Raw genomic sequence first — 16,866 nt, 5'->3', positions numbered from 1 at the left:
TTGTGTGTTTGGCATTCAAATAGATCCCTTTTTTATTAGTAAGAGATAGCCCCACCCCTTTAAGAACAGGGCTAAACTCTTATCTATATATGCTTAGTTTAGCAGTTTGCAAAGCAGTAAGTCAATCTCCAATTTGCTCCCAGCAGTAGCTGGAATACTACAGACAGACTGTAGTAAACTCACCAAAGGAGTTGGCATAAGGTAAGACATAGCCTCAAATACTTTTAGCTTTATTTCGATTGTCATTGGTTTATTGTTGCTTCTCTATAGCCATTAAATGTGAACATACAGTATGCTATTCTTCTTATGTTGTATCTATTAGCTTTGCTTCAAATGTTATTCATTTATTCAAGATAAGTAGCCTATTTTATTGGTATACATTATAACATTTGAATTCATCTCACGCTGTTGTTGGAAGCTATTTGGAAGCTACTGTATACTATTTTGATGCAAGAATGGAGTATCTCATCACAGCATTAACCTTAGGAACAAATGCACAAACACTGACAAACAGTTTCTTCTGCAGGTTTCATCTGTGATCAAGATGGGCAATGAGCATTCCAAAAACAAAGGACATACCAAAGATAAGGTATTGATGAGAAAAGCCAAACTTTACAGCATGCTTGTCTTACTTTGAATGTTGGAATACAGGGGCAAGAAGGCTAGTTCAGGGGCGGAATATTGGGCAAATACCAGATGAGCTGGTCCATTTTTTGCCTAGTGGGCCTGTCTAACTTAAGTTTAATTTTAGCAAATTATGATGATCTGGCTAATAATGGGCTAGTGTGGGGGTTTGGAGGAAAACGTTGGTTGGTGTTGGGACCTCAAGGGGAAAAAATGGAACAGTGTGTTAGCAATGCCAGGGCCGATTTCTGGTCCCAGTCCACCCCTGGAAGTGTTTACTGTCTAATATTAGCAGTTTCAAGATACAGACAGTAATTTAGTAGGGATATTACTAGTACACATACATCTAATACTATATAATTGATGGTTCGTCCAAAATTGAGTAATGATGAAAGTGATGTGATGAAAATAATGAAAACAATGATGGCAAGAGAAACTGATATCAACAATCCTTCTTCTTAAAGTCCGAGCAGGCTCTGGACAAGCACCCGGAAGGAGAAGTGAATAGCCATGCTGTAAGCATCTTGTACGATGGCCTGGAGAATAGTGGTAAGTGCCCAGTACACAAGGCCATTATTACATCCACTAATATACGGCTTTGAGTGGTTTGGTAGCCATTTATCCTGTTGTCACCTGATTGTTACCCCATGATCAATACCCTAAACTTTGGGCCCAACTGGTTGCAACACCTCGGTCTATAATGCTAGTTATTCATTTACAGCTCCAATGGGATGATATGACAGTGACAGTATGTCACTTGTAATCAATCTTGAATTGTTGGATTAGTCTGGATCAATTTACAAGTCTCTCTTAATTCTCTGTAAATACATCAGTCGGTCAGTGCTACTGGGTGGTGTTCAATGTTAACTCTAGGCGTAGCCTTGAACATAGAGGATGAACAGATGTTTGATCTATCTATGTGTATATTGTCTCACTGCATCAACAGTCAGGTACAAGGATTTTCAGGCCAAGTCCATATGTATTTTCTCCAAACGCGATAATATTGATATTGGTCGTCAAGGGGCGGCAGGTAACCTCGAGGTTAGAGCGTTGGGCCAGTAACCCAAAGGTGCTAGTTCGAATATCGGAGCTGACAAGGTGAAAAATCTGTCGCTGTGCCCTTGAGCAAGACACTTAAACCTAATTGCTCAGGGGGAGTTGGGATATGAAGCAACATATGTCCATTGCACACTTGTGTGTGACAGGACAAATATAAGCACCCCCAAAAATATTATTTGATATCAGTAAGTGAGACACTAAGCCACTGTTTCTAGAACAGGTTGTGTTTGTTTCACACGACTAGTCTATATGTCTCTAGTAGCACATTAGTTTTACATACAGAGCAAGGGAAGGAATTGCTTGCATTGCATTTAGGGTAATGACCTTAGCACTGCATTGATTAGTCATAAGGGTAGTATCAATAGAAAACACATTTGGTAAAGTTGCATGCTATTTACCACACATACTCCCATTTTATTCAAAATGATATGTTGCCATACATCTGATAGATCGATCATAGCCAGGTATTACCAACCTGATGCTTGTGTACAAACGATGAATCATAGCAAATTACTTTCTATTTCCTGTCACACCAAGTAACCTATCTCTTGCAGATACCAGTGAAGCAGCTGTGGAGCAGAACAGTCAGCCTTCCTCACTGCCTCCCACTAAAGAGCCAGGTATAGTGGAGGCAAACGGCAGTGGTTGTGCGCCTGTGGTGGTGGAACAGGAGCCTGTCATTGAGAATGTTCCAGAAGCGGAAGCAGAGACTGCTAAGACGAAAACCATACCAGAACCGGAACCAAACCACCAAAAGAAGGAGCCCAAGGAGAGTTCAAAAGAAAGAGTGAACGTATTTGACAACCTCTTCAAGAAGAAAGCTACACCTCAACCCAACCCTGATCCAGCCCCTGAAAAGGAGGATCCCATAAAGGACAAAACTGTGGAGGAGAGTAAGAGTTCCCCGGAAGTCCCTGTAACGGTGACCGATGGGATCCAAGCTGTAAGTATCTAATCAGTAGCCTTCAAATTGGTTTGGCATAAGTTCCATTTCAACTTTACTCAGTGTAGTGATCATTGATTAATGATCATCAACTCCTAACTTGAGATGTTCACATATCTACATCTAAATGATTGAAGGATATAGCCACTGTAATGTGAGTTGTACTTTGAATTGGTAACATTAACTTACAATAATATTGCACCTGTTGTGAGAACATCAACACGTCATTCTTCACTTTCCAGTGTTTAACAAAACACATTACAAATCTAACAAAAATTCTTGTTGATTCAAAGGAGGCAAGCGAAGTCTTGATGGCTGCACATTTGTTTCCAAAGCAACTGGCAGTCAGATTCTCATTTCCGGAGGCAGAGTCTGAACTTTCATCACTACTGGATTTTTTTACGGCAGACCGCATTCAAATCACCACTGGAAGCTTTGAAGAGCAGCCAGTAACCACTGAAGAGCAGCCTACGGAGGAAAGTGTCAGCCCACCTGAAGAGGAGACAACAGAACCGGTCTTTGGTGAAGAACCCACAGAGGATACAACTGTGGAGAAGAGCCCCGTACCCAAAGAAGAGCTGGAAGAAATTGCATATGTTCTTGAAAATGAAGCTGCTCTATACTCAGCAATTGCTGCAGAACTAGAAGAGCTGGAAGAAATTGCATATGTTTTTCAAAATGAAGCTGCTAAATACCCAGCAATCGCTGAAGAACTAGAAGAGCTGGAAGAAATTGTAGATGTTCTTGAAGATGTAGCTGCTGTAGAGTCAGAAGAACTTGAATCTAGCCCCAGTGCTAAAGAGACGACTGAGAAAAACAAGAAGAACGATGAAGGGAAAGAAACAAGCGACTCATCATCGAGGTTGCTCAGTCAGCTGCAATCCGCATGTATGAAAATCATTAAAGAATCAGTATATAGCCCTGTCCGTGTCTGTACTGAGGTGTCTGCAGAGGGCTGCGGCACTATTAACATTACACTTAAGGTCAGTCTAAGGCAGAGAAGGGATTTGAAATGCGAGGATGAGACTTCTGCTGAAACAGCATTGGATATGGAGTAATTTACAGCTGAGGAGCAGGATCCTCTTCTAAGAATCTAGATTCCGTGAATAAATTATTTGACACTGTGAATACCTACAAAAGGAGACTAATTGCAGTACTAGTATTATAATTGTTTTACTAATCTGACATGGTTATATGATTGTATGGTTTATTATACTGAACAAAAATATAAACGCAACATGTAAAGTGTTGGTCCCATGTTTCATGAGCTGAAATAAAAGATCCCAGAAATGTTACAAACGGCCAAAAAGCTTATTTAATTTCTCTCAGATTTTGTGCACAAATTTGTTTCGAGAATTTGGCAGTACGTGCAATCTGCACAACCGCAGACCACAACCGCAGACCACCTGTACGGCGTCGTGTGGGCGAGTGGATTGCTGATGTGAGCCATCACTTTGCAAGCCATCATAATGTGAATTGCAGGCCTGAAAACCTCGAGTTTTAAGGCCACTGTACTAGGGTCAAACTAGGCCCTCAAAATAAGGCCGTATTAAATACTTGTTGTATTGTGTTAAAGACAACATTGTGAACAGAGTGCCCCATGGCGGTGTTGGGGCTATGGTATGTTTTGTTTACATCCCTGTAAGTGAGCATTTCTCTTTTGCCAAGATAATCCATCCATCAGACAGGTGTGGCATATCAAGAAGCTGATTAAACAGCATGATCATTACACAGATGCATGTTGTGCTGGGGACAATAAAAGGCCACTCTAAAATGTGCAGATTTGTCACACAACACAATGCCACAGATGTCTCATGTTTTGAGGGAGCAAGCAATTGTCATTCGGACTGCAGAAATGTCCACCAGAGCTGTTGCCAGAGAATTGAATGTTCATTTCTCCACCGTAACCATTCTCCAATGTTGTTTTTGAGAACGTGACAGTACATCCAACCGGCCTCTCAACCGCAGACCACGTGTAACCATGCCAGCCCAGGACCTCCACATCTGGCTTCTTCACCTGCGGGATCATCTGAGATCAGCCACAGCTGATGAAACTGTGGCTTTGCACAACAAAAGTATTTCTGCACAAACTATCTGCACAGAAACCGTCTCGGGGAAGCTCATCTGCGTGCTTGTCGTTCTCCCCAGGGTCTCGTCGTCCTCCTCAGGGTCTTGACCTAACTGCAGTTCGGCGTTGTAACTGACTTCAGTGGGAAAATGCTCACCTTCGATGGCCGCTGGCACGCTGGAGAAGTGTGCTCTTCACGGATGAATCCTGGTTTCAACTGTACAGGGCAAATCGCAGACAGCGTGTATAGCATCATGTGGGTGAGTGGTTTGCTCTTGTCAAAGTTTTGAACAGAATGTCCCATGGTGGCGGTGGGGTTATGGTATGGGCAGGCATAAACTACGGACAACGAACACAATTGTATTTCATTGATGGAAATTTCTATGCACAGAGATACCGTGATGAAATCCTGGGGCCCATTGTCGTGCCATTCATCTGTCACCATCACCTCATGTTTCAGCATGATAATGCGCAAGGAGCTGTACACAATTCCTGAAATCTGCAAATCTCCCAGTTCTTATATGGCCTGCATACTCACCAGACTTGTAACCCATTGAGCATGTTTGGGATGATCTGGATGAACAACATTCCACAGACCACAATCAATAGCCAGATAAACTCTATGCGGGGGAGATGTGTGAGGCAAATGATGCCCACACTGACTGGTTTCTAATCCATACGCATACCTTTTTTTAAAGGTATCTGTGACCAACAGATGCATATCTGTATTCCTAGTCATGAAATCCATAGATTAGGGCCTAATTTATTTATTTCAATTGACTGATTTCCTTATATGAACTGTAACTCAGTAAAATCTTTGAAATTGTTGCATGTTGGGCTTTATATTTTTGTTGTGTTCAGTATATTTTATCTTACCTATGATCTTTGCAATTAAAATGTTTAAAAGTCTCATTCAAAGTCTGGTTTATTTTTCAATTAATCGTGTTAATGTTTTACTTGTACACAGTACGTCGTTCAGTGTTACCTGGTGTTGATTTTTCAGTGTAACATTTCTAGTGTTCATTCAGGTGTTATTAAATTAACTCTGTAAGTGTTAAGTTAACACTCATTAGTGTAAATTAACCCCAGTGTTGGTGTTAATAACCAGCATTCAGCAAAAACCATGCCCATCATGATCATATTTCCCAGCATGCTCTATTGCATGTTGATTTGTTAAATTGTTTGTTTCCATATCTATGTACATTGATTGATGAATTAATCTTATTCTATTTAAATATAAATAACATAAATATTTCCCTGTACATGAATCCCATACATGAATCCTGAGCCGACAAGGTGAAAAATCAGTCGATGTGTCCTTGAGCAAGACACTTAATCCTAATTGCACCTGTAAATCGCTCTGGATAAGAGCGTCTGCTAAATGACTAAAACATACATGTAAAATAAAAATATATCTCCACTCTTGCTGGAGTGCAATAGGAATTACAAATCACGTTGCAAGCTATCATAATGTGAATTGCAGGCCTGAAAACCTCGAGTTTTAAGGCCACTGTACTAGGGTCAAACTAGGCCCTCAAAATAAGGCCTTATTAAATACTTGTTGTATTGTGTTAAAGAATTACATTTTAATACTAACATATTCAATCAGGATCTCACTTGGTGAAGGGCACAGGACTGAAAATGGATTATTACAACAACCATGCCTGTCACAAAAAAATACAGTCATGTGTGGTAGCTCTATAATTCACTTGAAAAGCAATGCACTCTGGGAAATATGCAAGTCAGGCTTTACACTAAGCAGTGTGTTAATTTAACACTGACAAGTGTCGACCCATATATAAACTATTACGTTTAACACTGCAGAATTTGCTGTGTATCTGCCCCATGTACATAAACATTCTCTTTGCTTCCGCACGGCAAGCGGTACTGGAGAATCAAGTCCGACACCAAAAGTCTCCTGAACAGCTTCTATCCCCAAGCCATAAGACTGATAAATAGCTAAAACAAATGGCTACATGGACTATCTGCATTGACCCTTCTATTTTATTGATTTTTTGTCTCTATTCTCTATGCAAACTCTACACACACCCACACTGACACACCAACACACACACTGACACACACACACACACACACACACACACACACACACACACACACACACACACACACACACACACACACACACACACACACACACACACACACACACACACACACACACACACACACACACACACACACAACAAGCACTGACTACACACACACACTCACATGCAATCATCATATGCACTGCTGCTACACTGTTTAGCATAAATCCTGATGCGTAGTCACCTTACCCCTATACACATCTAACCGTACCACTCCAGTATCCCTGCACATTGTAAAAATGGTATTGGCACTGACCCAGGAACTGACCCTGTATATAGCTTACCCACTTTCTTGTGTTGTTATTTCTATTTCTCATGTGTTTTTTTGTTCTACTTTACTTTTTGTATTTATTTTTTATAGTACTACCACATTGTCGGGAAAGAGCAAGCAAGTAAGGCATTTCACTGTACTAGTGCACGTGACAATAAAAAACTTGAAACTTAAATTCAAATTCAACTCAGTTATTCTCATTGAATCTTGTCCAAATGTATAGATCCGTCTGGGGAGTTTATGTTAAGAGGGTGGGATGTGTTGACATATTAGATAGAGTCAACTCATGTTCCTGTTGAATAGATAATCTTGTTCAATGACTGGAGTGAAGTCCAGATGATGAAGGAGCATTGTTTCATTTAAACTAAGTCAAATTACTGTAAGAAATATTGAATGAAATTTATATATTGTTGGATAAGAATGGAGGATTTTCTTAGAATACCACCAAACAAGATATTTGAGTTTGCTGACATTTCTCAGAGAAAAGAAAGAGACAGAAGTCTCCAACATTGCTGAATATCAATGAGTGTGTGTGTGTGGGGGGGGGACAGGCTATAATAAAAGGGTGATTGTTGATCGTGCCCCAAGTAGGCAGAGGCATGGTTGGAATTGTGCTCCCATCTCAATGCTGCGTCTAACAGACTCATTGCATGTCAGCTCCAGTGCTCCAACACATTCACATTTCTGAGGGATAACTATTTGTGGTTGCCTATAGGAGCCACTTGATGAGGTAAAGGAGGAGGTCAACCCTAGTCCAGAGGCAGAGGACGTCAAAGGCCCCGGAATTGGCGAGGAAAGCAATCACCTTGAGGAAAACCAAGAGGGTGAGAGTCAAACAGAAGATAATCCAGTTATGAACTTCTTTAAAACACTAGTAAGTCGATAATTTTTTTTTTTATTGAATATGATTTGTGTTGTTTAAAGAATTGAAGAGTTGTTTTAATAGTAAGGTCCATAAGTGAATAGATATGCAAAAATATGTGATTGCCTAATGGTTGTTTTATAATACATTTAAAAGGAGTTTGTGTAAATGAGTGACATTGCTTCATAAATCTGTAACCTTTGCCAAAATATTTCAATCCTTTGTAAAAATCCACTGTGAAACCACTATGAACACTAATTGAAGAACCATCATTTATTTGGTATTGAAAAGGAAGATTCGTATAATGCTGTCATAATTTCAAATATGCCTCTGAATAGCAAAACATTTGGCCTGTAATGCTTGATTATGCTCCTAATCAACTAAATGAGAAAGCATGCTCCATCAGTGATGCCATTGTATTTTAGACTGTATAGTGCTGTCAGTGATCTCACTCATTGTGTGTGATAAATATGTGTAGAGTCAGCCTAAGGGCGATGAGGGCGTCTCTAAGAAAGAGAGACCCCGTCTTGAAGGAATGAGTACACAGGCAGCTATTGTCATTTCTCTTCATCATGCCTTCTTTTGGAATTATGCCTCCATAAAGAGTTAACATAGCCCCAGCGCCATGCTAATCAAATCCTTTGAACATGCGGGAATGTGGTGGTCTTTTGTTCAGCCAATAATGTGAGCTCACAAGGGAGGCCTGTGCCATTGGAAGTTGAAATGCATGAAGATAGAGCGAGGGAAGGCCTACGCCATCTCCAGAGCACAATGGCTGTCACAATGAGAGAGCATGTACTGTATGTGCTTTGCCAGGGGCCTCTTTGTGTGCCATCAGTTAGACAACCGTAGACATCAATGGCTATATGACTAATTTAAAGACATTTAGGAAAATAGTCATTTCACTGTACCCTGTGACAGTAACTCTCTTATCAAAATAAACATTGCTGTTATCTTCTGTATGCATTGCATTTCATTTGAAAGAAAGAAATTAAACATCAACATACACTTAAATGCTAGATCTTTTCATAGGAAACAAAGGTTAGTCACAATTTTGACTGACATCCAAGATTGTACGCAGACACTCGTGACTCAATATATGTCTGTGTTTTACCAAGGTGACTCCTACCAAAAGAAACAAGCAAGGAGCTGCCACCCCTGATGTTACAAAAGACCAAGTAAGCATGTATTTTTATTTGAAACATAATATATTATGCAAAAGCACTGAATCCCATTTAAATACAGATACAATTATGCACAGAGATCCTACAGTATAGTATACTGTATTCTATACTGAACAAAAAATATTTAAAGGCAAAATGCAACAATTGATTTTGATTTTATTGAACTACAGTTCATATGAGGAAATCACTCAATTGAATTGAATAAATTAGGCCCTAATCTATGAATTTCACATTACTGGGAATACAGATATGCATCTGTTGGTCACAGATACCTTAAAATGGGCCTCACAATAAGCCTCAGGATTTGTGTTGTTTAAAGAATTGAAGAGTTGTTTTAATAGTAAGGTCCATAAGTGAATAGATATGCAAAAATATGTGATTGCCTAATGGTTGTTTTATAATACATTTAAAAGGAGTTTGTGTAAATGAGTGACATTGCTTCATAAATCTGTAACCTTTGCCAAAATATTTCAAGCCTTTGTAAAAATTAATTGTGAAACCACTATGAACACTAATTGAAGAACCATAATTTATTTGGTATTGAAAAGGAAGATTCGTATAATGCTGTCATAATTCAAAATATGCCTCTGAATAGCAAAACATTTGGCCTGTAATGCTTGATTATGCTCCTAATCAACTAAATAAAATAAAAGCATATTTTAGACTGTATAGTGCTGTCAGTGATCTCGCTCATTCTGTGTGATAAATATGTGTAGAGTCAGCCTAAGGGCAATGAGAGCGTCTCTAAGAAAGAGAGACCCCGTCTTGAAGGAATGAGTACACAGGCAGGTATTGTCTTTTCTCTTCTTCATGCCTTCTTTTGGAATCATGCCTCCATAAAGAGTTATAGCCCCAGCGCTATGTTATTCTCCTTTTTGTGCATTCATATTGCCATCGATAACATCATGCCTGCCCATACCATAGCCCCAACGCCACCATGGGGCACTCTGTTCATAATGTTTACATCAGCAAACCGCTCGCCCACACGATGCCGTACAGGTGGTCTGCGGTTGTGAGGCCGATTGCACGTACTGCCAAATTCTCTAAATCAACGTTGGAGGTGGCTTATGGTAGAGAAATTAGCATTAAATTATCTGGCAACAGCTCTGGTGGACATTCCTGCAGTAGTATGCCAATTGCATCTGTGCCGTTGTGTTGTGTAACAATTTTTAGATTGGGCTTTTATTGTCCCCAGTACAAGATGCACCTGTGTAATGATCACGCTGTTTAATCAGCTTCTTGATTTGCCACAACTGTCAGGTGGATGGATTATCTTGGCAAAGTAGAAATGCTCACTAACAGGGATGTAAACAAATTTGTGCACAAAATCTGAGATAAATAAGCTTTTTTGTGTGTATGGAACATTTCTGGGATCTTTTATTTCATTTTATGAAACATGGGACCAACACTTTACATGTTGCGTTTATATTTTGTTCAGTGTATATTTAATGCTATACAATTATTTCCCTAAAGTCATCTAAAATAATAATGGCAGCTTTTCATGCCTTAATTTACCTTCAGTAGAAAGAGAACATCTTTCTCATTGCTTACACCAACAAAGGTGAAAAAAGAACAAGTGAAACACATCTCACTCTTACCACTTGTCATTTTCATCCCTTTGGTAACATGACGCCTCATTCAACATTGCCGTCGTTAACATCTACACTTGCATCTACAGTTGCAACATATTTACCTACAGTGAGAGGCTTTTGGGTGACTGTGATTGTAACTGTTATTGAATGCCGCAGAAAAAAAACATACATTCATCATATTGAATACCAAAAATGTCAAATACAGGCTGAGTTAAACAAACCAATGATTCTTGAGCCTTACTAAACAAGTATTTAGTAGTGTCAGCAGTCTGCCATAACTGGCATCCATCTTCTGTTGAAGGCCACAGCTGAGAATACCTGTGCAGGCCAAGGGGCGTCTTACTCAGCTGTGGAGCCTGTTGCAAATAACCTTGGTCAAACCAGAACTAAAATCTTGCTTAATATGTTCAGAAGTTCAATTGTTTACGTAGTCTGTCCACGAGAGATTAGTTGCCAAAGATGCCTCTTCGGGTCCTCTAATCAACCTGTTTAGACAGAAGGTACATGATCTCTTAGCAGAAACAGAATGGTGATTATTCTCCTTATTACCAGCACTAACTATTGTTTTTTTGTTGTCGTCACAAAACAGTCACAGAAAGAGGCCCAACCAACAGCAACAACTACAGTGAGTACTGAATGAATAAATAAATACATAAATCATGTTTTGTGACCTATTAACTGGGTGTTGGTGATCAACTGTTCCTATTTTGCTTCCTGTTCCATTGTGCCTCTCGCTCGAATAGGCTGCACAAGTAGTGGATGCTCCAGCAGCAGCCAAAGGAGGAATGTCAATCCCACCACCCCCGCCTCCAGCCCCAGCACCACCTAAGATGGAGGTTAAAGCAGAAATAGCAGCCCAACCTGGGACAAACACACCAAAAAAAGAACCAAAGGATGATGCCAAAGAACCAGAGGCCACCAAGTCGAAATCGGACAGCCCGTTCAGCAGACTTTTCAGCAGAAAGGTAAGCCAATACTGGCACTGTAAGGCACTTAAACGGAATCTTTGGCAAATTGATAACTTTCTGTAAAAGAGAATAATATAATGTATGAATGTCTGTGTCAGATTGTAACAGTTTGATCTGAATTTGAGGCATTGCTAGGCCTCAAGTCTAAAATCAAGGTTAAATCAACAAGTGGAGCCAGTGCACCTGCCAAGCCTCCTGCAGTGGTAAATGACAATACAACATTCAGCCATTTTGAAACTAACAGAGTTAAGCTCACTGTGACATCCATCATTTCATATAACTGTATTAAAATCATTGCATCTTGTGGGTACACTATATACTAGCTATATCATACAGACTGCTGCCTTTTCTCTTGTGCAGAGCATCAGTACAGAGACCAAACAGAGCAGTCCCTCGGAGCATTCGTGTAAATGTAGACCTATCTTCATACTTCAAGTGACATTTCATGGAGTTTCATTGCTGATGTTTTTCTCAATGTGGAATCAACACACCTAAGATAGCGCCGCAATCAGCTAGACTGAGGCATGGCTTGTGGAGAATGGGCTTAGGTCTGCATTCATTCATCATCTGTGAACATTAATAGCATCCCACAACATCAGAAATCCAACAATATCTAGTTCAGTATTTTGAGGCCAAAGTAACTACTAATATAACAGCAGACCAAATATTGATTTCAGAAACTGAATTTGACTCTGTTTTCCATTCCGACTGTGTGCTTCTTTGTGTATTTATTTGTGTGGTGAAGTGTGCTTTTACAAACCTACCTGTGCCTTGCCATGTTGCCCATTCAGTATAAAGCCTAGATAGTGTGTTATACAGCACATGTCAACATCATCAACATCATTCTGCCCTCCACAGACAGTGGAACCAGTGGAGCCACAGCCAGTTGTTGAAGTACAGGTAGAAGTGGATAACTCTCTTGGCATTCTCCATCCACCCTGTGCCGTCTTCTTCTCTTTCGGTCGGGTTGCATGGTCGAATTGGGTATTCATGCTATCAGTTATAATTGGTCTCATTCGTCTCATCAATAGGGTGGCCCTAAGGGGCAAAGTACATCACATCTCTTTTACAGTACCAGTTTTGGTTCCAGAGTATAGCTTTTCATCCCCCTCATGTCTTTCTTCTCTGTTTGGTGGGTTCTTTTCTGGTTCTTCCAGGTGGCTGATTCGTTTTTTTTGCCTTTATACACACCTTCATCCTGAGAAGGACTCATAACTACATTTTTCTCTTCTGCTGTTCCGATAAAGGAGATAGACGCCTCAAAGACGGCTACTCTGGAGGCCTCTGCCAAACCAGAGCCACCACCGGCACCTGCACCAAAAGAGGGGAAGAAACCGGCTGTAACCAAAGCCTCCTTTTCTCTTTTCAAGCCCAAGGTAAGGCAGATATTTTACTTACATCCCACTTTGGTTCTCAACGGGAACTACACATGCTAGTTATTTTGGAAAGACAGGAAAATGTGCAAATGTGATAAACAATAACGGAATGATGTGAATTTGAGGACCTGCTAAACCAAATGGCTTCAAAAGTCCTGACGGCTTCAACAAGTGGAGTCCGACTCCTCAAGAAACCTTTCAAAGGGGTAAATGACCATTCCTGACAGCCAGTGTGAAATTAACAAGAGTGATCTCACTGAGTTCAGCTTATGCTGGTACTACCATATTGAAATATCCTGCACAAATAATGTACATTATTTGGTAGATCAATTGATATCTGTTGCATACACATTATCAAAAAACAGCTGGTTAGACTAGTGATAGTTTTTCCATTTCTAATTTCTATAAATTATATCTTTACCAAACAGAACAATGCTCTCATTAATCTAGTCATTATTTCATTGCGTCAATTGTGCTCTTGTATTGTGCTAGTTAATGTATTAACGTGTGGGCTCAGCTTTACCTCGTGAGAGAGAGGAGGCAACGTCATAATACAGCTTTGGATCGAGGAATGGCTTCACGATTAACATTACATGATACAAATTACACTCAGAAATGTATCTTTTGATTATTTGTCATAATTCAATCAGGCTTCTGAGCCCAAAAAGGAAGCCCCAGCCCCAGCTACAGAAGCCATAGCTGGCCCAAGTGTGGCCAAGGAAGAACCAAAGGCCCCAGAGATCCCTGCTGTGGACAGCAAGCCAGCATCAGGACCCTCCGAGGGTGGGGACAATTCCCCCGTCCTCCCTAAGAGGCTGGAGAAGAGGAACTCCATCCACTTGTTCTTCAAAAACCTGGTAGGCTGAATTAGCAATTCCGCTCTTAATCAAATGTGCCACCACTAGATGGCCTCAGCAACTTATTATGACTGTGAGCCATTCTTTACAGTGAAATGTCGAGAGATATTGCTTATGGAAAAGTAATGTGAGAAAATCAAATGTAGATTCTCATATAAAGTTCTACATTGATAAGTGGAAAAAAAACTTTCCTTTCCTTGCAGGGGAAACGCCAGTCAGACGCAGGAGTACAAACAGAACCTGAGAAGACCAAATAAAAAGGAAACTCCCATTATTTGACCCCCCAAAATAATCTGGAAATGAACTTTTGATTTGTTAGATACATCATTTTTGATCATCTGATCGCACTATTGAAGGGATGGTGGTAAGAGCAAGTTTTTTGAGGGACAGAGGCTGCAACTGGTCTGGTCAAGTCTTTGTGGAGTATTTCAGAGTTGTTCTTTGTCAAGGAGGTAAAATATATGTTTGGTTGAAAGGCTTGATAGGTAGAAAGAGGTGTGGTTAGTGACTTGTACTGGGAGAAACATCCATTATCTGTTGCCTGTGCTGTTGAACTTAACCTCTCTCTCTATAAATTATGCAGCATTTACCCTTGCTTTGTCAGATTAATGCACATAATGATGTAATGCGATATATAACGTTTTGCTTAATTTTTTTCACTTGGTGTAAAAATAGAACTAGTCTGAAAGAACTTGTGAAGTGCATACAACGGTTTCAGATAAGTTCATAGGATGGTTTGCTCAGCTTGAGATAAAGAGGTACTATTGGAATATACTCAACATATATTGGAGGAGTGGGGGAAATTTTTATTATGTTTTGATTAATGATTAACACGTGCACTTTACAATGTCCTTTTTAACTTAGCAGGAACTGTACATGGATGCAAATATATAATTGATGATAAATATCAAATATTTGATATATAATATGTATAATATATAAATATACCATTTATTATTATAATCATACACAGGGGGACATCACAATCGTTACGTTTGGTGGGCTGCACATATCACCTGGTAGTCTATAGAGCTAATACTGCATAGTCACGAATCAAAGCTGATTTACATTTTCCTAAGGGTTTTCTTAAGAATGGTGGTTAGTTTTCATGTGATTGAACTGTTTAACATACTGTATGTGTGCCTGTATGAAAACTGTTATAATTTTTGGGATCATGTCTGTTTATTTCTGCATCTATTGACTATATATAGAATCTGCAAATAGATTATTTCCTGTGCCAACCCTTCACAAATATATGATACTATAACATTATATGTGTCTTATTAAAGGACTTTTTCTCTAACTGTTTAAAGAGAATACATGTGTACAATATTTCTTTCATTGTTTTTTCTATGTTTCAATTTAGGCCAAAATTGATCAGGAAGGAAATAAGAATAAAAATATTTAGGGTTAATTTAAATTATTGCTCATGTTATCATCAAACAGGATTACCAAGTGTTGCAATAACTGAAAAAGACATGACCCAACAAGTTTATCTTGCATGACTGAAGTAGGAAGCCAAGCTGTTTTACAGTATGTTTGAAGGCCACACCTCATTGAATACATACAACTTGAAAACACTGAACACCACCCTTGCTAATCACCCAAGCAACGGCTTTGATTGTTATGTGATTGGTCAGGTATTATTGTTATATGAGAGCCTGAGAGAGTGTGAATGAAAAACAGGCAAATGATATTAGCAGCTGATCTGAAGAATTGTAAGCCTGCCTGTGATAGAGAAGTGACTCTCTAATCTTTTTAAAGTGCCCCATCATGGAGTCCTCTGTCTGTGGAGGAATGCATTTTAGATAGCTGTGTCTGAGATCATCCACCATTAAGTGATGAGTCGCCGTCCCTGAAGGCACAACTCACACTGCTCCTTTGTTATCTGAAGCACTGTTCTTGCATTGCCCCCTGTAATCGCTATGATCGCTTCAAATTGTGCATCAAAGAAATTGCCATGAAGTGGAAGGGAAAAGAGAGAGGGAGAGAGAGAGATAGATGGTGAGGGAGGCTATGGTTATGGTAGTACTGGACTAGACATTTTATTTGTTCCCATTGTCTGTCCTTTTCCCTGCTGATCATTTCAATTTTAAGAGGCAATATCACATTTAGCTTTGGCAGTAACAATATCATACTAATATGTCTGAGAGAACTGAGTTAATACGTATTATTTTCAGAAGAGAAGTAGTAAAAGGTAGCACATGATGGACCAGGAGAAATACAGAAGCTATTTTCTAAACGTGCTTTGACTAACGACTTCAAACTACACAGACGGCTGTGTGGGAGTGGGAGACTTTTTGATAATGCATAAACTGATGCATCTGAACTTACTGTGACTCCACCTTTGTGGCAGTACATACTGTACACACTCTTGAATATGCATAATGTCAGATATGGAACAGTTTTGCTCACTCATACTCATTTATTAATATACTCTTTGAAAACATGATGTTATCTAGAACCTAAAAGGCTTATTCAGCTATCACAAAAGGAGAACCGTTCAAAAAAACTTTTGGGTTCCAGATCAAATAGTATCTAACAGTGCAGTAGTATCTAAATCAATTCACAATAATACACACAAATCTAAAAGTAAAAGAATGGAATTAAGAAATATATAAATATTAGATTGAGCAATGGCGAAGTGGCATTGACTAAAATACAGTATAATAGAATACAGTATATACATATGAAATGAGTAAAGCAGTATGTAAACATTATTAAAGTGACTAGTGTTTCATTATTAAAGTGGCCAATGATTTCAAGTCTATGTATATAGGGCAGCAAATCAAATGTTATTTGTCACGTGTGCCAAATACAACAGGTGTAGTAGACCTTACAGTGAAATGCTTACTTACAAGCCCTCAACCAACAATGCAGTTTTAAGAAAATACCTACAAAAACTAAGAGATAAGAATAAAAAATAATTAAAGAGCAGCAATAAATAACAA

The 16,866-nt window shown here is 39.4% G+C and overlaps 1 protein-coding gene across 1 annotated transcript; it reads left to right on the top strand.

The window, feature by feature from the left end:
* The first annotated feature begins 637 nt into the window (after positions 1-637).
* Positions 638-14,172, top strand: bcas1 (brain enriched myelin associated protein 1). Its single transcript, XM_039010683.1, has 10 exons — positions 638-685; positions 1,089-1,173; positions 2,238-2,626; positions 7,792-7,950; positions 9,057-9,116; positions 11,304-11,339; positions 11,458-11,679; positions 12,930-13,058; positions 13,709-13,915; positions 14,119-14,172. The coding sequence occupies exons 1-10, from the start codon at positions 638-640 to the stop codon at positions 14,170-14,172; spliced, it is 1,389 nt and encodes a 462-aa protein (XP_038866611.1).
* Positions 14,173-16,866: the final 2,694 nt, after the last annotated feature.

The sequence above is a fragment of the Salvelinus namaycush genome, chromosome 16 (genome assembly GCF_016432855.1).
Source record: "Salvelinus namaycush isolate Seneca chromosome 16, SaNama_1.0, whole genome shotgun sequence".
Taxonomy (NCBI): domain Eukaryota; kingdom Metazoa; phylum Chordata; class Actinopteri; order Salmoniformes; family Salmonidae; genus Salvelinus; species Salvelinus namaycush.
This window is presented reverse-complemented; position numbering and strand designations above follow the sequence as displayed.

What these genes read in the sequence shown, in the direction of transcription:
- bcas1 (XM_039010683.1), top strand. Translation starts at nt 638, where the DNA reads ATGTTGGAATACAGGGGCAAGAAGGCTAGTTCAGGGGCGGAATATTGG. An exon ending in CGATGGCCTGGAGAATAGTG is followed by an intron (nt 1,174 to 2,237) that starts GTAAGTGCCCAG and finishes TATCTCTTGCAG; the next exon opens with ATACCAGTGAAGCAGCTGTG. An exon ending in TTTCTCTTTTCAAGCCCAAG is followed by an intron (nt 13,059 to 13,708) that starts GTAAGGCAGATA and finishes TAATTCAATCAG; the next exon opens with GCTTCTGAGCCCAAAAAGGA.